This window comes from Vulpes lagopus, chromosome 7, assembly GCF_018345385.1.
Source record: "Vulpes lagopus strain Blue_001 chromosome 7, ASM1834538v1, whole genome shotgun sequence".
NCBI lineage: Eukaryota > Metazoa > Chordata > Mammalia > Carnivora > Canidae > Vulpes > Vulpes lagopus.
This window is the reverse complement of record NC_054830.1, coordinates 7,360,550-7,380,841: the sequence shown is the minus strand read 5'-3', so window position 1 is coordinate 7,380,841 and position 20,292 is coordinate 7,360,550. Positions and strand designations below refer to the sequence as shown.

Below are 20,292 nucleotides of genomic sequence, written 5' to 3'. Positions count from 1 at the left end.
CGGGCCTGGGTGGGAGGTCCGGGATGGCCCCGCAGGTGTGTGGGGGTGAGCCTGCCTGGCCCCCTCCCACTCCAGCAGCCCCTTCCTGGGGTCTTGCCCCTCGCGCGCCCAGCTCAGACGACGGTGCTTATACTCGGGCAACTACGGGCCCGCGGGTCGCCTGGCTGCCACTGGGCATGCCCAGGCGCGGGTCACGTGATGCCTGTCATGGCCGCCTCCGTGGCCCGGGGAGGCGTGAGTGCCGGGCTTCTCCTGCGGGCGGCCAGGGGAGCCTGGTGGAGTCGGCCTGGGGGCGTTTGGGGGTCTGGGGAGGCGGCGGCGCCAGCGACAGCTAGAAGATTCCGAGCGACAGGTACCTGGGACGCCTTGGGGGACAGCGTTGGTCCGTCGGACCTCTCAGGGCGCCGCGCGGCCGCTCACCCAACCGTGTTTTCCAGGCTCGCGGCCGGCGGGGGAGGAAGAAGCTGGCGGCCCCGAGCGGCCTGGGGACGTGTGAGTGCAGGGGCCAAGACCCCCATTCTTTGTCAGACGAGGTTTCTCTGGTCCCCGCCTTGCCCTGTGTCCCCCTTCGACACCGTCCTATTCCCCTGGCCATCAAAGCCTCCTAAACCTAGATGTGACCTGGCCACCGCGCCCATCATCAGGTTTGGCATCTGCACCCTCCTCTGTTCCCAGGGTGAACGTGGTGTTCGTAGACCGGTCAGGCCAGCGGATTCCGGTGAGCGGCAGAGTGGGGGACAATGTTCTCCACCTGGCCCAGCGCCATGGAATAGACCTGGAAGGTGGGAACCCTGCACTGGGAACTGGGGACGCCCTTATTCATTGTTTAAAAGACCCCGCAAATCCGATATGATTCTCTGTCACTTAACTCCTCCCATGGCTTCCCATAAAGCGTGGCTAAAATCCAGACTCCTCTCCAATATCTCAAACTCCGACCGGCTCTAAACCTTCATTCATTCAGCAATTATGTAGTGAGCATTTATCTAGGTTATTAAAATTCCTGCCCTCCAGGAGCTTGTATTCTCTCCCTCCTTCCTCTCTCTAGTCTAGACACACTGGCCTTCTTGCTGTTCCTCAAACAAAAAGCCAAGTGCATACCTGCCTCGGGGCTTTTGCATGTGCTGCTCTGGATATCTCAAGTACTTTCCCACCAGATCTTCTGGCTCCATCTCATCCTTCAGGTCTCAGTGTAAATGTCATCTTCCTGACAATCCCCTCCCCTCGGCCCAGCTAAAGCCCCCATCCCTGGCCTCTCTGCCATCTCAGTGTGCTGTATTATCCTCATAGCACTTCTCAGTGTCTTGTTTTCTTTTTGTCATCTGTCCTGAGAAGGAGATCAGAAAGCCTGTTGCTACTTACGGTTGCCTGCCATGGTATTTAGATGTAACACGTATTAAATCGGTATTTGTTAAATGAAAGATAATAAAAGCAGATGTTACTTTGAGCGCATTAAATACCTATTGACTGATTGAATCTTCATAACAAGCTTATGTGCTAGGGGAGATCATTGTCTCATTTTATAGGTGAGGAAACAGCCCCAGGTTAAGTTGACAGGATCCAAGGTCAAGTAAGTGACAAAACTAGATTCAAAGCCAGTTTATTCTCACTACTAATCTGTGCTCCTTTCCATGCATATCAGACACCTACTGTGTGCCAGGCAGCATTGTACAAAACAGATAAGGCCCCTGTCATTTTTTTTAAAGATTTTATTTATTTATTCATTAGAGACACAGGGAGAGAGAGGCAGAGACACAGGCAGAGGGAGAAGCAGGCTCCATGCAGGGAGATGTGGGACTCGATCCCGGTATGCCGGGATCACACCCTGAGCCAAAGGCAGACAGTCAGCTGCTGAGCCACCCAGACCTCCGGGTCCCTGTCATTTCATGTCAATTTCAACTTAATGGGGATCATGTAATTATATCATGAGCAGCTGGAAAGGGCAGTCTAAAAAAAATGTACAGGGTTATTTGTTGGGTAAATATAATACAGAGCCTGATTTAATCATTATTGAGGGTGGGGATGTTGGGGGGCTGGTCATGGTAGGCCTACCTCAAGTTCTGTTCTGGAATCCAATCACCAGGAGTCCAGGGCGGAGATTGGAATGTGAGTTTTAGAAGCAAGTGACTTCTGTTCAGATTTTGCCTCTTACCAGCCGTATGACCCTGAGCAAGGTACTTTACATCTCTGCGCCTCTGATTCCTCATCTATAAAATGGATAATTCAGCTGCTCTCTCATTGGGTTGCCATGGAGGATTAAACAGATGGTTTAATGTGTGGCACATGGTTAATGTGCAGTGCCTAGTGGGACTGTTGTGCTAGATAATCTCTATCTCATGGGATGAGGATGCTAATGAGGTGGGAAACAGGGCTTCAAGGTCCAGGCATTTTATCCCCAGGAGATGGGGAGGTTCTTCTGGGTCAGGAGGCTACCTTGCTGCTTCATCCTCATTATCCAACATGTGTAGGAGAGAATTCTGTCCCATTCACTTACAACACATGTCTCTTGAGCACCTACATGCCAGGCTCAGTGCCAATAAGAGAGAGGAGGCCAGGTTGATGGAGCACAGGTAAACCCAGAGATTCAGATGGTAATTTGAGATTACCGTAAATGCCGTGCAGAAATTAGAGATACCAAGACCAGGTAAGGAGTTGGGGGGTGGGGAGAGGATAAGGAAAAGGAGATGGGGGAACTGGAAGACAGTTGATTCCAGTCCCTGAAGACAAGAAAGATCTAGCCACAGTGAAAGAGTGGAGAGAAGAGCATTCCAGGGCACAGGGTACAGCAAGTGCAGAGGTCCTGTGGTGGGGACGAGCTTGGTGCGTTGAGGTGAGCAGAGGGGTCGTTGTGGCTGAAATGCAGTGAGGGAGGTCGGGAGGATCTCAAGGATTGAGTGGAAGAGTTTGGTTCTATTCTGGCTGTGAAAACCCCTTGGAAGGTTTTAGACCAGGAGGGACATTATCCCCCAAAGCACAGGTCTCAGGGAGCAATCCAAAGTGTGGGGATGCATGCGGGGAAAAGCAGGAAGCCACAGCTTCTGTGTCTTTCAACCCGTACTTTCTGACCTCTGCCGCTGCCACACTAGGTCTGGAGGAAGCGGGTGCCATCTTCAGGAGCAACAGGGAGACAGGAACATATTTGCCCTGCACAGCGACAGGGTCCCGGCAAGGGCCTACACGCTACAGGGACCCTGCCTGACTTTCCCCCTCTCAGCTACACCAAAGTCAAGCCCACGCTCAAGTTCCGTGTACACAGTCTGGCCCACAGTCTGCTGGGGAGTCCTTGGGAGGCCGGGCACCCTGGACGTCCCTTTGCAAACCTTAGAGGGGCCCGGGAACAGCTAGCCGAGTCCGTGACAGGGAGGCGCGGGCCTGGGAGGAGAGCCGGGGCGCTGGGGAAGGCGAGGGCCTCCTCTCCCTGTCTCTGACCCCCTCACTGGCACCTCCTCACTTGCCGCCCCCAGGGGCCTGTGAAGCTTCCCTGGCGTGCTCTACCTGCCACGTGTACGTGAGCGAGGACCACCTGGACCTTCTGGCTCCTCCCGAGGAGAGGTGAGCAGGGCGGCCCCTCCCGGCTCCGAGGGCTCTGGGCGGCAGGGCTTGCCGGCAGCCTCTCTCCCCCTTGCAGCGCTGGCGGGGGCGCTGGCCCGAGGGGTGCCCCCTCCGTGCCCGCTCGGCCCCCGGCAACCGCCCTTCTTGCTCCAGGGAGGACGACATGCTGGACATGGCGCCCCTTCTTCAGGAGAACTCCCGGCTGGGCTGCCAAATCGTGCTGACGCCCGAGCTGGAAGGGGCCGAATTCACCCTGCCCAAGATCACCAGGAACTTCTACGTGGACGGCCACGTCCCCAAGCCCCACTGACACGGGCAGCCGGGCCACCCCGACGCCCGCGGCCCCAGGGCCAGGACTGGAGGAATAGCCACGGGGCCAGCGCAGCCCAGGGCGTGGACAGGCCCCAGAGATGCTGGAAGCAACCAGAAGACCAAAGCCCCTGCCTCAGAGAGACCCCGTGCCCCGGCGCCGGCTGGGTGGGGGGACCCAGCCGTGCTGGGGCAGCCTCCCCCACACTCCTGAGAATCAGTATGTAGAGAAGGGTGGAATCTGACCGGAATGACAATAAAACTCTCGCACACCTCCAGTATCTCGACTGTCCTGGGGGGCGGGGGGGCAGGCCCTGCGTCTCCTGCACCCCCAACTCTCCCCTCCCAAGGAGCGACGGGGCGCGGGGGTGGGGGGAGGACGCCTCGCCTGGGGCGCACAGAGGCCGTGGGAGCCGAGCGCACGTGCAGCCCTGGCCCCGCCCCCCCGGCGGAGGGATTTGGAGGGATCCGGACTGGCCCGCGGGGTGCGAAGGCCGCAGGAGGGTGGGGGCCCGGACCCGCACGCCCAACCCCACTCGCCCCGCCCAGGTGGGGCTCGTCGCGGCCTGGGCCCGAGCGCCCCCACCAGGCACGCCCGCTGCGCTCAGGTGGGGCTCATCGGGTGGGCTGGGGTGGGCGGGGCCGGCGCAGTTAGGGAAGTGGGGCTGGGCCGGCGCGATGGAGGCCGCGCCTGTCTCAGACTTCTCGAAGCTGCAGGAGCTGCTGGCGCCACCGTGTCTGGACCCTAAGCCGCCCAGGGGGGCGTCCCCCGCACAGCAGGCACCAAGGACCCCAAGATGCCCCAGAACCAATGGCAGGTGCGTTAAGGAGCGGCCCCTTCCCCGAACCTGACCCAGTGGTCGAAGGGTCATGGCCTCTTGTTCCTGGGGTTATCCAGGGGTCACAGTGTTAGTTTCTGGTACTTAAAAAGAAGAAGTTCTGGTCCTCAGAGGTCCGTGGGGTCAGATGGGGTTCAGAGGCCACGCAATTCCCCTCAGCCCAGGTCTTTGAGGACTACTAGGTGCTGCCCGGGGAAGGGGGTGACCACACTGTCCCTTATCCCCAGGTCCTTCTGGCCTGCACGCCAGGACTCGGTCACTGCCTTGCGTTTCCTCCAAGAAACAGCAGAGGGGCTGGTCCAGACCCCTGCCTGGGACACCCACACCCTGGGGCCCTGCTGGGAGCTGGAGGCCTTGGAGACTCTGGGACCCTCGCCTCTGGCAAGGGATGCCAAGAACATGCTGACCCCAGTCAGCCAGCCAAGCTGCAGCTCGGGGTCCCCGGAGGCTCCCCCAGCCCCCACAGCCCTACCCCGGAGGAGACCCCGGAAGCAGTCAAAGCCCCACCAGGGCGCTGAGAAAGTGGACCCCCGGTTCGAGGGGGTGACTCTGAAGTTCCAGATAAAGCCGGATTCCAGCCTACAGATCATACCCAGCTACAGGTAGGGGCTGGCCCAGAGGAGGGCGCCCTTTTGCAAGTTACAGTGATAATGGTGGGGGCAGGGGCCTGGGTCCCCTGGGGCCTCCAGGCATCTGCTCGCTAGTAGCGCCCCTTCTCTGAGCGATCCCTCAGGCTGCTGCCGGCCCCAGCCCTGCTGCCATGACCCAACAACGTCCTGGTCTGGGCGTAGGTCCTCTTTATGAGATGGGCCTGATCATACATACAGAGGGCTGCCGCCACTGTTATTTTTCCCAGTAATGATAATGACCCCCATCTGTCAGGAACAACTGAGAGGTAACAGGTAGCACTGGATATATCTGGGCTCACTGAAGCCTTGTGAAGCCCATTTTGCAGATTCGGAAGCTGAGGTGCAGAGGAGGAGATGGCTTGTCCAGAGTCACACAGTGAGCCGGGCGCGGTGGCGCGCCTGTAGTCCCAGCTACTCGGGAGGCTGAGGCAGGAGGATCGCTTGACCCCAGGAGTTCTGGGCTGTAGTGCGCTATGCCGATCGGGTGTCCGCACTAAGTTCGGCATCAATATGGTGACCTCCTGGGAGCGGGGGACCACCAGGTTGCCTAAGGAGGGGTGAACCGGCCCAGGTCAGAGTCACACAGCGAGGACTTGGGAGAAATAGGGTCTCAAACTGTCAGGCTAGCCCAGACTTCCCACCTCTTCACCTGATAACCATCATTATCATTCCTAACGAGAGGCAAGGCCAGGCCTTTCAGATGTCAGATGCCTCCTTGGGGGGGGGGGGGGGGGAATGCTCCAGATCCTGACAGTAAATCACGACCAAGGGGCCACTGCCTGGGACCAATACAGATCCCCCAATGCTAACTCCTGTCTACTCTCCAGCCTGGCCTGCGGTAGCCGCGCTCAGGCTCCCTCTACAGGCCCTGCCGGGGGCCCTGAGGTCAACTCAGGAGGCGGCGAGGCCCTGGGTGAGTCCTGGTGACTGAAGAGCTATAAATATTTGGGGAAGGGGGGGGCAGTTTCCCATTCTCTCTTTCTTCCCATCCTGCTTCCCCATTTAGACCCATCCAGAAGGAGTCATGGTGCACCTCCCTCCCTCCACTCGGGCTGAGTCACCCCCACCCCCGGTTTCCTCCTCTGCTTAGCTTTGCCATCTGTCTCCCTTGCTGGCTTTTCCTCCGTCTTAGCTCTGCTAATACCCAGGGCCGGCCCAGAGCCAGGCGGGGCCTTCCCAGAGATGCCAGCAAAATGCCCCACGTCCAGAGGCCTCCTGAGCCCAGACCCTGGGCCTCTGCCCCCTTACCCTTTCACCTCTGCCCCCTTCAGGGCCACGGTGCTGTGCTTCCTGTAGAACCCAGAGGACCCCACTCTGGAGAGATGCAGAAGATGGGACCCCTCTCTGCAATGCCTGTGGTATCAGGTCCTCAGGATGGAGGGAGGAGTTTGGATGCTTAGCCAGGGTGGGGAAGCCCACACCCTTGGGGAAAGTGGCTTCCCGTGTGGTCATTTCTGGGCCTCTGCTGCATTCTGATGTCGGTTTCTCATACCCCCACCCCAGGTACAAGAAGTACGGCACCCGCTGCTCCAGCTGCTGGCTAGTGCCCAGGAAAAGTGTCCAGCCCAAGAAGTTATGTGGCAGATGTGGGGTGTCCCTGGGCCCCCACCAAGGCCCAACTCAGGAAGGGTAAGCCAGCCCTTCCTCACCCAGCTGAGCCTGTCCTGACTCAGTTTCTCCAGGGGGGAGATGGGCAGAAGCCCTTCTGGGAGGAGTGAAGATGAAGCTGGGGTCTTCGGGGGTCCAGCCTGCCTCTTCTCTGCCCCCTCCCTTTCAGGGATCCCAGGTGGAAGACCCAGGCGTCAGGCTCCAGAGTCCCCATCTCAGGGGGCCACTGTCCCCCTCCCTGGGCCCTGGGCCAATCAGGGTTGGCTGAGCCTCCCCTCAGAAAACGTCCTCAGCAATGACACTTATATTGTGAACAGCAGTAACAATAAAGAACAAAACTGTGAGAAAGAGCGCTGTGACTTGGGGATTCCACCTCATGCACACTTAGACCCCTCTCCCTGGCGCCAGGAACGTGAGGGCAGGTGTCTTCTCATTAGGATTCGAAGGGACACACATGCAGTCACCTGCACAGGGACCGGCCCTCCCCCTGCAGAGAGTTCACCATGCTCATCGCAGCCGGTACAGGGCAACAGCTGCACAGGTGGGGACAAATAACAGGTAGACCGACACCCAGAGTGCCTGGCTCGCTCGGTCAGTACAGTGGGCAACTTTTGATCTCAGGGTGTAGGTTTGAGCCCCACCTTGGGTGTAGAGATTACTTAAAAAAATAAAATCTGGATAGCTCAGTCGGTTAAGCATCTGCCTTCCGCTCACGTCATGATCCCAGGCTCCGGGGATCGAGCTCTGTGGGGTGCCTGCTTCTCCCGCTCCCTCAGCTCCCCAACCCCGCGCTTGTGCTCTCTCGCTCTCAAGTAAATAAATAAGTCTTTAAAAAAAATCTTAAAAGACACAAAACAGATACACATGTGTGAGCTGACACACATTTACATCCATGCAAGACATTGACGAACTCGCATGTGCTGACACAGGAGACACACAGACCACACACTAGCCAGAAATATGCGCTGACGGACACACATCTGATAGACATGTGTGTCAATGGACGCATGACGGATACACGTGTATGGTACAGATCCATATGTCAACGCACAGAAAACACACCTAGGTGATACATGTTGGCACACAGGGATACACACACACACACACACACACACACACACTGGTCCCTTTGTCAGCTCCACCCCTGCCTGCAAAATGTCACCTTCCTCCATCTTCATGCGTACCAGTCCTTTCTGTGTCCTGCTCCCCCTCTTTCAAGATCTCTCTAACCCCACCAAAGGGTATGCGTAGCCTGAAGCCAAAAGCCACACGGGAGAAGGAGGTCCTGGCCAGAGCTCAGCTCTGCCACTGTCACCAGAACACACAGGGTACCAGTGCTTACTGGGAGGACTGGTGGGATGCAGCCAGGGTGGGGGTGGTCTCCCATGGCACTGAGTGAGACCTGCCTGGCCACCTACGCCAGAGGGTGAGCCCCTAGGAAGCCCCCTTCATGTCTCTTGGGTGAGCCTGTGGGGAAGGCCTGGGCCCAGATTTCTCAGCCTTCAGATCCCTGACCCACTTAGTTCCAGTATTCCTCAGCTCAGAACACCCTCCCCCATGTCTCTCATAGCTGCTGCCTTCTCATTCTTTGGTGGGGGGGGGGGGACAGCCCCACACCACATATTCAGCGCAGCCTGCCTTAACCACCCAGTCAAAAGTAGATACCTCGCTCCCTTGCTATGTCAGGCTCGAGTTCAGCTCTTCACTGGTCTCCCTCTTAGAACCTACCAGAATTCGGGGGCACCTGATGGCTCAGATAAGCAGCAGCCTTCAGCTCAGGTCATGATCTCAGGTTCCTGGGATTCCATGTTAGGCTCCCTGTTCTGCGGGGAGTCTGCTTCTCCCTCTGCCTCTCCACCCCACTCATGGTCTCTCTCTCAAATAAGTAAAATCTTTAAAAAAAAAAAAAAAAACCCAAGAATTTTTGTTTCTCTATTGCTCTGAGGTTATTTCTTTCATGTTCATCTTCCCACCTGGACCATAACTTCCGAGATCCAAGGCCACAACTGTGTCCCTGACCCTAAGAGGCCACCCCAGTGCCCAACATGAAGTTCTTTGGGGGATACGCATTGAGTCTTGCATGTGCAAGTCTCAGACTGTGTGCCTGTGAACTCATGGCTGTTTTTTTTTTTTTTTTAAGATTTTATTTATTTATTCATGAGAGACACAGAGAGAGGCAGGGACACAGGCAGAGAGAGAAGCAGGCTCCACACAGGGAGCCTGATGTGGGACTCCATCCCAGAATCGGGATTGCGCCCTGAGCCAAAGGTAGATGCTCAACCACTGATCCACCCAGGTGTCCCTCACAGCTGTTTTTACCACTATTCAGCATTTATTGAGCAACTACTGTGTGCCAGGGCCCAATGGGGACATTTATGGTGAATAGAACAAAGATCCCTCCTCAAGTGAAGCCAATATTCTAAAGTGACAGTAAACAAGTATTCAATTAAATATCTAATAGAGGAGTGCCTGGATGGCTCAGTCGGTTAAGCATCAGCCTTCAGGTCAGGTCATGATCCTGGGGTCCTGGGATTGAGCCCTTTGTCCTCAAGCTCTCTGCTCAGCAGGGAGCCTGCTTTTCCCTCTGCCTCCCTCTCCCTCTGTTTGCTGGCCCCCTGCTTATGTTCTCTTTCAAATAAAATCTTTTAAAAAATGAATATCTAATAGAATGTCAAGTAGTGATTGATGCTACAGAGAAAATAAAGTCTGCAAAGAGATAAGGGGTTGGAGGGCTACCTTAGTGATGGTTCTTTGTAGAGACCTGAGGGTAAGGAACCAGCTATGGGACTTTGAGGAATGGATAGTCCAGGCAGAGAGAATGGCAAAAGCAAAGGCCTCGTGGCAGTCTGGACTTTGTGGGACCCAAGGAATCTCGAGGAGGCTGGTGGAGAGAGGTGGTTAAGGGTGTGACAGGAGGGGCTGCACCAAGCTGGTCTTACTGCCTTCTGTACACTGGCTTGGCTGCTAGCTCCTCCCCACCCCAACCCCCCACCGACCCCTGTTTCCTGCTCTTACCTTAGCTCAGGAAATATTTGCTTAGGGCAGCTGATGGAGTGGGAGCTGTCCAGGACTGCTTCCTCCCCTCAGGCTCTGTTCCTGCTTTTGAGGGAGGCAGAGACTGCCAGGGTGGGGGGAGGTCCAGCTGTTCTCTCCTTATGCTGTAGGGGGTGAGGGAGACGGTCGCCTGCTGAGGGGGTTGCAGCTGATACCCATGTGTCTCTTCTGAATTGTGAGAGGCAGTCAAAAGGCAGGTTGGGGGTAAAGTCCTCCATAGGAGGGAGGAGGCATTGAAGGTGGGGCAGGGATGCACCCTTTAACAGGAGAGCGTCTTGAAGACTGACGCTCAGAACTGCATTTATTCCTGCTGGCGAGGGGCTCAGTGCCCAGACCCCTGGGAGGGGGCTCCACCCACCCTGGAAGGCAACCTCAGCTCTGCCTGGAACCAGGCCCGGGGGAAACACCTAGCTCCCACCCCCAAGAGTTAGCCAGGCTAGAGGGCAGGGCTGGGCGGAAGAGATAAGGGTTAGGGAACAGGAGGAAGGAGCAAGGTCCCCACCCCAGCCCAAGGGTTGGCTGAGAGCAGGAAGCTGGACGGGAAGAGAGATCACTCTCCAGGTCACACGGTGAGGGCGGCCTGGACGGCGGCGCCCCATAGTAGGCCCTCAAAAACAAGGAAAAATAGTTTGTGTCTAAATAACCCGCGGAACGGGTATTGGAACCTTCGGCTGCTTCCACATGGCAGAGACTGAAGTGGAGGGACCCAGAGTCCTTTATAAAAACTTTATTGGGGGGGGTAGAAAATGGGGTGACGCCCCTGGAATTGAATAAATGAATAAATAAATAAATACATACATAAATAAATAGAACAATAAGTAAGCCCCCGTGTGCCTCTGGGGGGCGTCCCCCGGCCCGCGGGGATTGGGGAACCGGCTCACGCTGACGTCAGCTGGATGGCGAAGACCTCGCCCCCCGCCTGCTCCTCGGAGGCGCCCGCAGCCTCGGTTCCACCTTCGGCGCCCGAGCCCCCGCCGGCGCCGCCGCCCGCGCCGTTGAGACACACGGCCTCGCCCGAGCTTTCGGCCTCCTGCACGTTGTACTCGCCCTTCTTGCAGGCGGTGGACTGCACGTAGAAGGCCAGGCCGGCCCCCGCGGCCAGCAGGGCCGCGCCCCCCGCCGCGCCGCCCACGGCGACCCACAGCCACGGCCCTGCGGGGCGGACACCCTCAGAGTGGGGCAGCTCAAGGCCCCCCAGCCGGCCACCTGGGTTCCCTCCCCACAGGCACCTCGGGGAACTCCCTGCGCGGGGGATGGGGTGGGGGGTGGGGGAGGAGGAAGCCTCCAAAGGCGACCCCAGCCCTGGTGCGACCCCGGACCCACTTTACACGTCACCCCTGCATGAGGATAGAAGCCCCCGGCCCCAGGGATACCCACAGCTCAACCAAAAGTCTTCACCCCCAAAAGGATGAAGGTAGGGGGAATCGAGTCATCCCTTCACCCCGGAAAACCCCAGAGATACACGAAGCGGGGGGAGGGGAGGGATGGGGAGACTGGTGGGGCCCCCTCACCCCATCCTCTGCCCTAGGTCCCTCTCCGACACCCCTCCTCCACGGCGCCACAGTGATGGCTGAGTTGGATCAAGTCTCTACCACACCCGACCAGCTCCAAGTCAATAGGCCCCTCCCACAGCCGGCACAGCCCCGGGGGGTCCCTCGCCTTGAGCTCCAGCCCCTCCCCTCTTCCTCCACCTTCCACCCCCAACCCATCACAGCCCCCCTCCTCAGGGCGCCCCTGACTTCGGCCCTGGACCACCCCAGTCTCCTCCCGGGAGAGGGAAGCAAGGCCTGGGGGGCGGTGCCCAAGGCGCAGGCCCCGCCCCTGCAGCCCCCTGGCCCCGCCCCCGCGGCCACTTACCAGCCACGCGCACCGTGATGCGTCGCGCGTGGCGCCCATGCGCGTTGGTGGCTGCGCACTCGTACTCGCCGCCGTGGCTGCCCATGGCGCCCGCCACGCTCAGGGTGCTGTTGTTGCTCGACAGGCCGATGTTGAGCGCCCCGGGGGGCGCGCGCCAGCTGATCTGCGCGGGGGGCCAGGCCTCTGCGCGGCAGGTCAACGTGAAGTTCCCGCCGGGCCGCACGCCTCCGGGGGGCGAGGCTGCCAACTCGGCCACCACCGGCCGGTCTGCAGCGGACAGGAGGTTGGGGGGCCCCTCAGAGCCCGTCCAGCCACGGACCAAGTGCCCTTCCACCCACGGCAATCGGGCACCTCCGACGGGCAGGCAAGGATCCGACCCCCATCAGGGCCACCTCCCCCTACAAATCGGGCTGCAGTCTGCGCTAAAATCCTGTGCCCTGTTTCACTGAAGGAGAGGAGCGGGGACGTCTATCTACCCCTTTGACCGAGAATTTGAGGGGGCCGGGCTCTTGTTCCCTAGAGCCTTCACTCAGGTTTAGACCGGGAATCCTTGTCCCCAGGAAGGGGGCTGAGGGAGGTGCCCTTGACCTGCCCTGGGCAATCCCACCGCCGCAAGTCACTGGGAAACCGAGTGCCCTCCATCTGGTGCTGCTCCCACTCACATTCCACGCCCACGGTGACAGTCCGTGCGTCCGTGCCATGCATGTTGGTGGCCAAGCAATGATAGGTACCCGCATCCTCTCGAGACACGCGCAGCCGCTGAGGCCTGGGCACGCCCTCCCGGGAGCAGCGCACTTGTGGGGAGGGGCGACCCCGGGCGGCGCAGGCCAGCGCAGCTGCCTCCGCCCCTTCCAGCCACGTCTGGTGACTTGGGCAGGTGGACTCATCCATTTGCGGCGGCGCTGCAAAGCAGCCACGGGGGACGTCAGGGAGGGGCCCGGACCCTGGGGCACCCCTCCTTCCCGCCAGCCTCGGCCCCGCTCACACTCCGTGCTCACGGCGACTGCCTTGACCGTGGAGCCATGCCGGTTGGTGGCATTGCAGATGTAGATACCAGGAGCCAGGTCACTAGAGATGCTGGGGACTCTGGGATTGGAATCTGGGGATGCCAGCGGCAGCAGCATCCCCTCACTCGTGCCCTCTGAGCCGATGCACTCCACGCTTGGCTCTGGCTTTCCATCCACCTCACAAGAAAACAGCTGCCCAGATCCTTCCACCCATGTCCAGTTGCTGGGGCAGCTCGGCTCCTCAAAACTGGGGCCATCTGGGGAGCATAAGGTCACACAGGGACTGGAAATCAGGCCAGGGTTATCCTGACATACCCCACCTCGCCCTGTGTCCTCACTCACATTCCACCGTCACAGCCACATTTTTGGCTGCAGAGCCTCGAGGATTGGTGGCTTCGCAGCGGTAGGTTCCTGCGTGCTCCCGGCCCACATGCAGCAGGCCCTCGAGGACCTTGGCCTCCCCAGAGCGCACACAGCTCACGCTGGGTGGAGGGACCCCATGTGCCACACAGCTCAGCGAGACCTCTGTTCCTTCCAGCCATGTAATGTGTTCTGGGCAGCCCACACTGTCCAGCGCTGGGGCATCTGGATGAGGAAGTGTTGATGGGTTTGAGGCTTGGGGACTGGCCTAATGTCCCTAGATCCTCTTTCTGTATGAGAGCGGCCACAGAGGATTGGGCAGGCTGTGACTTTCGCAGACATGCTGACCCAAAGTGGTTTTACACTGGTGGAGGGGTGAGCTGTTTTGAACCCTTTTTTCTCATTCCCACAAAGTGGCCACACCATCGGCCCCAAGTCCTTGGCCTAAAAATTCTTAGATGGCTTGTAAAGCCCATCTTCCCAAGATTCTGTCCAAACGCCACACCCCAGACCCTAAGGGACACGTCTATCCCTCCCCTTCCCTCCCTCTCCAAGATCTTCCCCTAATCCCGTTCACCAGCCTCTTCCCTTTCTCAAAATCCTGCCCAAAGACTCACTTCCCACCCTGTTCCCACTCTTCCCGGTAGGCTAGTTTCCCCCAGACCCTGAGAAACAGAGATGCGCCTTGTCCACCCCGACTCACACTCCACGGTCAGCGTCACTTCCTTGACTGCCTGGCCCTGGACGTTGGCCGCAGTGCAGCGGTAAGTGCCGGCGAGAGCGCGAGTGACCGGACCCAGCAGGCCCAGCGCCAGCACCGCCCCGCTGTCAGGCCGCTCGCAGTGCACGGAGGGCGTGGGGTTTCCCCGGGCCTCGCAGCGCAGCGTCTGCTCTGGGCCCTCGGGCCACGTCCAGCTCCTGGGACAGTCCGAATCATCCAGCCGAGGGGCGTCTGCAGGCAGGGGCGTGGGTCACTGAGAAGCTAGACGCGGTCCTCGAGGGCCCCGACCAGGGATCCGACAGGCCCTTGGAAGTCACGAGGTTAAAGGGCAACTCACATAGGACGCGGAGTTCGGCGCTCTTGTTCTTGCTTAGAGTCTCCCCTGCCACCTCGAGGACGGCGTCGCAGAAGAAGCTGCGCTCGTCGTCGTCCTCGGTGGCGTTCAGCTGAAGCTGGGCGGGCTGCCCCGCGACCTCCGCTGGAATTCCGTCCAGCGTGACCAGGGCTCCGGCCCCAGCCGCGCAAGTCACTGTCACCACCTTCCCCTCGGGGGCGCTGGGCTCGCTCAGGGTCAGGACCGGCGCGGGAAAGCCTGGGGACCGGGCAGGGGCCAGGCGTCCGCTGACACGCTCCTCCTGCGGGTCCAGGCTGCCTGGGATCCGCCTGAACCCTCCGGGCTCCGCTGCCTAAAGCTCCGCCCCCTGCCCGCCCCGCCCCCTTGAGGTGTCCGGGCACCTCTTCCCGGGGTCCTCGCTGGGTTTGCGACGTCCCCCTTCCGGCGGCTCAGACTCCGCCTCTACAGCTATCCAACCTGGGTCCTCCAACTTTCCCACCCCTTGGGGACTCTCGGACCCGGCGATTCCCACACTAAGCCCCGCCCACTCTTTGCCCCGCCTTCCCGCCCCTCCCGCTCCACCCCTGCGCCGCGGCGGCCGCGCTTCACTCGCTCTTACTGTAGACGGTCACGTTCTCCCGCGTCTCGCGGCTCTCGCCCCCCAGGGTCACGCTGCAGACCAACTGCCTGGCGCCCTCCTGTTCTGCGTTAGCTGTGGCCGTGGCGGTGGCCACGAGCGCGTCCCCCTCCAGCGTGATCTCGGGACTCAGCCTGTGGTCCCCCAGCGCCAGGTACACCCCAGCCTCCGAGGCTGGAAACAGCTCGTCCAAGGTGCAGCTCACGGGTCTTTCTGAGCCCACTTCCAAGAGCCGGGGGGCGGCGAGGCGCGGGGGGTCCGGAGACAGGGCTGGGAGTCGAAGAACAGAGCTTGAGTATATGCGCTGAACACTAGAAAAGTCCTAAACGCTTTACAGGCATCGTCTTATCGTATTAGCCTCAAGGCACAGAGAGGAAAACAACTTACAGCTGGTGCATGCTGGAGTGAGAACCGGAATTCTGATTTCTCTGCCTCCAAACTTAAACATCCGCCCGGCCCCTTTTCGTGCCCTTCTGCTCCCTACACCCACTCACCGAACGTACGGAGCTCTCTAGGGGCAGAGCTGTTTTCAAACAGCCCCAAGCCGTGCGGCCGCAGGTCCAGCTCCGCGCGGCAGGAGAAATTGGCCCCATGGTCCTCCCTTCGCGCCAGTACCGTAGCTGTGAGCACCGCGCCCCGCGCTCGGGGAGGCTCCCCCGCGAAGCTGCGGCGGATGAGCTCCTGCGCGCCCCGCAACAGGGTCAGTGTGAGGCTCCCACGAGGTCCAGCTCCTGGGACCCTGCAGCTCAGGGTGAAGTTCTCGCCCACAGGCTGCCAGGCAGGTAGCGGTACCAGCTCTACGCGATCCGGTCGCTCTGCAAGGGGGGAACCACCGCTCTTGGAAACGCCGGGGCTCAGACCGAGGTGGCGTGGAACCCAGGGGCCCGGAGGCGGAGAGCGTGGGGATTCAGGGGGTGGAGCCAGAAGGGGAGGACCCTGTGACCCAGGGGGCGGGGCTTGGAAGGAAGGGAAATAGTAGAGTGAGAACTTGGCAGCTGAGAACTCACGGAAAGTGCGAATGAGCCCACGCGCCTGCAGTGTGCGCCGCGCGCAGCGGAAGAAGCAGACCGGCTGGGTCTCCGGCTCGCGGATGTCCACCAGCTGCCGCGCCAGCCAGCGCAAGCCCCTCTGGGTCCCATTCCGGCGCAGCGACGTCTCCAGGCCACCGCGCTCAGGTCGTGGGCAGTTGGTGCTGCAATTCAGCCACAAAGATCCCCCGCGCTCCACGAGCGCCACGCGGGGCTGCAGGTCCGCCCAAAAGGGCTCCTGCGCGACCGCTGCCCAGGGAAACGTGGGCTCAGCCTGGGGAGCCACCTTCCTGGGATCTTAGTGCCCCTATGTCGAATCAGGGATTCCTGGGGAATTAATTAGCGGAGGCCACAGCCAAGGAAGAACTCGGGAGTCCCGCGTCCTACCCCAGGTTCGGAGGCGCGCTCCCCGGGTTCATACCTCGAGGGCATCTCTGGGACATGGCAGCAGAGAGCCCTGATCTCCAAGGTGCCGATGGAGTGATGGGAAACCATGGGGGGGGGAGGGGGGATGAGATGTAAGACGGGGTCTTTGACGCACACAGCAATGATGGGAGGAGGGGACCTCGCGTGGAGGAAGGAAAACGAACTGGTTCTCAAGGCTTTTGCCAGGGAGGGGGAGACAGGTTGAGGCGAGGGCAAAGAAGAGATGAGGCTGAGTCAAGGATAAGTGAGGACCCCGAACCCGGGAGAAGAGCACGGAAAGAAGACTCGAGGCTGGACTCTTGGAAGGAACCGCGGTAACAGCTGAGGGACTCGGTTGCCAGGGCTCCGGATGGAGCGGGAATAGCGCCTCTGAGTCACAGCAGTTGGGGAGATCGGGTCTTTCCAGACCACGACTGAAGAGGATGTCAGTCCGTGGACCATGGAGCACAACGGAGCGTGGAGAGGCACCCCGGAAGGGGACAAGGGAGACACGGGGTCTCCGGGGCATGAGATGGAAGAGCACCCAGGATCTCGAAGAGGGTAGGATAGAGACCTGGGCGAGCGAGGTGTCTGGCAGCTGGGTCTCCAGTGTGTGTTGGTGGGAAGAGGGATGGAGGGAGAGGCCTGGGCGCAAGGTGGGCAGAGGCGTGGGAGTGGAGCGAGGCGAGGGCGGAGCCGGGAGGGGCTTGCGGCCGCTTAGCTGGTCCGGGAACTCCGCCCCCGCCCTGTCCACCCCGAGTCGGGACCGGGCTCTTACCTGAGAGGCCGAGGAGCCCCAGGCCCAGGGCAGCCCAGAGGCCGAGCGACGCCCGGCACAGCCCCGGCGAGGGCCCCGGCATCGCCGCCGCGGGGGGAGCGCAGGAGGCGAGGAGAGCGCGAGCGCGGAGCTGGGCGAGAGGACGGCGCGGCGGGTGGGTTGTGGAGGAGGCAGAGTTGCGTTCGGGGATTGGTTTAACGTTGGTAACTTGGTTTCCAAGGAGGGGGCGGCGGCAGAGGCGGCTGGGGGGCGGGAGGGCGAGCGTGCTCCAGGCTCCCGGCCTTGGCGAAGGCGTGCTGGCAGCAGCGAGCGACCCCCGGGGTCTACGCCGAGGCCCGCCCCATCGCCCGGAGCCTTCTGGGGGCGGCCGCGCGCTCCCGCGTCATCCTCGGCGGCGAAGCCGAGGTCGGGGGATGCTGGGTGGCCCTTCTCAACCCCCCACCCTACCCCGGGCTTGGATGCTGTGGTAATGAGCTGGACTCAGAGCTCCGCCCCCATAGTTAGTTTCCTCCACCCCCTGCCTCCCCTCCCCGGCGCCCCTTGAGCGCTAGGAGAGATCTGCAGAGCCCGATGGGGGAAGGCACAATTCTAGGGAAGGGTGTGGGGATGCCTCCCTCGCCGATCCTTCTCCTTTTGACCCGGAGAGCCGAGGGTTATAGCCACGCCCCTAGTCCCCCTCCGGCTCCGCCCCCGCACGCGACAGAGGGGGTGGGGACGAAAGTGTCAGCGAGTCGGGAACACGTGTGCGTGCGCGCAGCGTTCGCGGGCGTCTAAATTAGGGTCGGCTCTGCTCTGGGTCTGTATTTACCCAGCGTGCAGCGGGCACGTGTCTACGCGGCGTGTGTGAACGCAGGCCGCGGAGGAGCGCCCCTGAACCCGCCTTCCGCGCGGTGGGCGGGGCTCCGGACCGCACCAGCCCTCCCAGAAGGGCAGTGCAGGCCCGGCTTCTGTGTCCACGCCAGACCGAGAGACCAGCGATGACATTTCGACCCCTGCATCCGGGCCCCAAGCTTCGACACCCCCCGCAAGTGCCCACCAGGCCCGGTGACTGTCAAGACGTTGCGGGGACGCGAGTCTGTGACACCCCACGTGGGTTATTCCTTCCCCGCAGTCAGCACAGGGGGCACCTTTTCTTCGCATCTACGTCCCCCAGGGTGTCATGTGACCCCGTCCAGTGGCGCTCCCACCGCCTGCGCTAATGGTGAACTGTGGGGGTCAGTTGTCGCTCCATCCTTGTCCTCCAGGAAAGTGCTGGGTCTGAAGTGGAGGGGGGAGGCGGGGGATGGAAAGGAAACTTCATATCCAATCAGAGCTGCTGCGTGGCGGCGGCGGAGCCAATCGGGAAAAACCCTGCGGAGAGCCAACCCTCGCCCAGCCCGAAGCCCTGCAGGGCACCAGCCAGGCCCATTTGCACCCCACTGATAATGACCGCAGGGGACGCACGCTACCACACTGGGCTGGGATGCCGAGGGACCGGGGCGCCCGGGTCCCCAGGTGGGTGACAACGAGGGACCTGGAGAAGGTGATCGAGGCAAGGCCAAAACGAAGACCGCTTCCTACTAGTGGGGGAACCTTTAGGCCGTGGGACAGAGGCTAACTGAGGAGGGCTTAATTTGTTTTTAAAGATTTCTATTTATTTATTCATGAGAGACACGCACAGAGAGGCAGAGACATAGGCAGAGGGAGAAGCAGGCTCCCTGCGGGGAGTCCCATGTGGAACTCGATCCCAGGATCCCGGGACCGCGACCTGAGTCAAGGGCAGCTGCTCAACGCCTGAGCCACCCAGGTGCCCCCTGAGGAGGGCTTTATTGAATCAGTCAGGGCTCTCCAGATTGTTTCAGGTTCCTCTTTCCTCCGGCTCAGCTGGCCTGCACCACCCGCCTACGCACCCCGGGACTGCATCAATAGCCATTTTCGGCAGTAGGTGGCCCCCACGACGAGAAGGATCCCCACCAGGGCTGCGATGGAGGTGGAGGCCAAGGCTTTGGGCGCGGGGCTCCAAGCTGGGGACAGGAGATGAGAATTAGGAACGGGACACATGGAGGTATGACCCCCCCCCCCCGCCTGGAGATCGTGCGTGGCTCGACCGCCCCACTGGCGTCACACCCTGCCCCACCCCTCCTCGGGTCTCCAGGATCACAAACGGGCCTCACCGAGGACTGGGAGCGTCATGGGTGCCGAGCTGCTGCGGACCACCAGGCCGTCGAGATTGAAGCGTGCGTGGCAGGTCACCGTCTGCCTGAAGTCCCGGCGCCTGGCGGGTAACTTGTAAGTCAGCGTCACGTTGGCCAGGTCAGGGCTGGTGTGGCGCTTCAGGTTCTCAGAGTAGATGACCCGGCCGCCAAGCCTCAGAGTCACCACCAGGAAGCCCACGGGGAATACGTGCGTCAGGTGGCAGCGCAGCGTGTACTCGCTGCCGGCTAAGACCGGCGGCTCCAGGATCACTCTTTGCGGCCGTTCTAGAGCAAGAGGAGGCCTCTGAGCCAGGTCCGCGTGCGCCCCCTAGCGCGACTGGTAAATGCCCCCCTCCGCTCCCCTCCCCTCGCCCCAGCCGGGCCGGAAGCCCGGTCCCTCACTGTAGGCGGTGATCGTGGCCGTGGCCCCCCGCGTCTGTCCTGCGCAGGTGACGAAGCAGTGCACCTCGGAGCTCCAGGCCCTCACGTCCACCAGCTGGTAGGATACCCAGCCGGGCCCCCGGAGCGTTCCGCCCCGCCGCAGCCGAGTGCTGAGGCCGGAATCCTCCGGCAGGGGGCAGCTGCTGCTGCAGTTGAGCCACACTGAGCCCCCCGGCGGCACGGCCTTGAACTTGGGGCTTATGCGCACCCAGAACGGCGCGGAGGTCCCCGAGGGCGCCGGGGAGCTGCCTCCCGGGCCTGGCGCCGCCGCAGCCCGGCGCCGCCGCGCGATCCCGCCTCCCGGGTCGGCGGCCGCCAGCAAAAGCAGCAGCGACAGGGGGAGCAGAGACCCCATGGCAAAGGGCCCAGACTGAGGGGCCCCGCGCCAGGGAGCCAAGGCTGGCTCTGGAGATAAGCAGGCCTGCAGCCCCGCCTCCGCGGCTCCACCCAGACAGAGGCCCCCCGCCCCCCAGGGCCTAGGAGCCCGCGGCGTGTGAGCCCCCCAGCCCCTCCCTCAGCTCAAGAACTGGATTCCAGACCTTTGTAAAAGCAAACGTCAGAG

At 61.2% G+C, this 20,292-nt stretch overlaps 4 protein-coding genes across 7 annotated transcripts; 2 read left to right on the top strand and 2 right to left on the bottom strand.

Moving 5' to 3' along the window:
• Positions 1 to 39: 39 nt before the first annotated feature.
• FDX2 (ferredoxin 2) lies at positions 40 to 4,136 on the top strand. Its single transcript, XM_041762163.1, has 5 exons — positions 40 to 352; positions 438 to 492; positions 676 to 782; positions 3,462 to 3,549; positions 3,703 to 4,136. The coding sequence occupies exons 1-5, from the start codon at positions 199 to 201 to the stop codon at positions 3,857 to 3,859; spliced, it is 561 nt and encodes a 186-aa protein (XP_041618097.1). The 5' UTR covers positions 40 to 198; the 3' UTR covers positions 3,860 to 4,136.
• A 147-nt stretch (positions 4,137 to 4,283) lies between these two features.
• On the top strand, positions 4,284 to 7,368 carry ZGLP1 (zinc finger GATA like protein 1). Of its 4 annotated transcripts, none has more exons than XR_005988942.1 (6): positions 4,284 to 4,676; positions 4,925 to 5,299; positions 6,154 to 6,239; positions 6,598 to 6,684; positions 6,830 to 6,955; positions 7,104 to 7,241. XR_005988942.1 is itself a non-coding variant. In XM_041762161.1 (6 exons), exons 1-6 carry the CDS (start codon positions 4,537 to 4,539, stop codon positions 7,231 to 7,233), a joined length of 951 nt encoding a protein of 316 aa, XP_041618095.1. In that variant the 5' UTR covers positions 4,284 to 4,536; the 3' UTR covers positions 7,234 to 7,368. The 4 variants fall into 4 exon arrangements, 3 of the variants coding, with proteins under 3 accessions (XP_041618095.1, XP_041618094.1, XP_041618096.1); XM_041762161.1 differs by having other exon boundaries at positions 6,598 to 6,691; positions 7,104 to 7,368; XM_041762160.1 differs by having other exon boundaries at positions 6,598 to 6,955; positions 7,104 to 7,368.
• Positions 7,369 to 10,545: 3,177 nt separating this feature from the next.
• ICAM5 (intercellular adhesion molecule 5) lies at positions 10,546 to 17,212 on the bottom strand. Its single transcript, XM_041763495.1, has 11 exons — positions 17,116 to 17,212; positions 15,912 to 16,181; positions 15,399 to 15,719; positions 14,887 to 15,174; positions 14,271 to 14,525; positions 13,916 to 14,164; positions 13,195 to 13,437; positions 12,831 to 13,109; positions 12,508 to 12,747; positions 11,846 to 12,112; positions 10,546 to 11,140 (listed from the first exon to the last, which is right to left on the bottom strand). Exons 1-11 carry the CDS (start codon positions 17,195 to 17,197, stop codon positions 10,866 to 10,868), a joined length of 2,769 nt encoding a protein of 922 aa, XP_041619429.1. The 5' UTR covers positions 17,198 to 17,212; the 3' UTR covers positions 10,546 to 10,865.
• A 1,534-nt stretch (positions 17,213 to 18,746) lies between these two features.
• ICAM4 (intercellular adhesion molecule 4 (Landsteiner-Wiener blood group)) lies at positions 18,747 to 20,224 on the bottom strand. Its single transcript, XM_041763498.1, has 3 exons — positions 19,692 to 20,224; positions 19,269 to 19,574; positions 18,747 to 19,118 (listed from the first exon to the last, which is right to left on the bottom strand). The coding sequence occupies exons 1-3, from the start codon at positions 20,083 to 20,085 to the stop codon at positions 18,997 to 18,999; spliced, it is 822 nt and encodes a 273-aa protein (XP_041619432.1). The 5' UTR covers positions 20,086 to 20,224; the 3' UTR covers positions 18,747 to 18,996.
• Between the last annotated feature and the right edge of the window lie 68 nt (positions 20,225 to 20,292).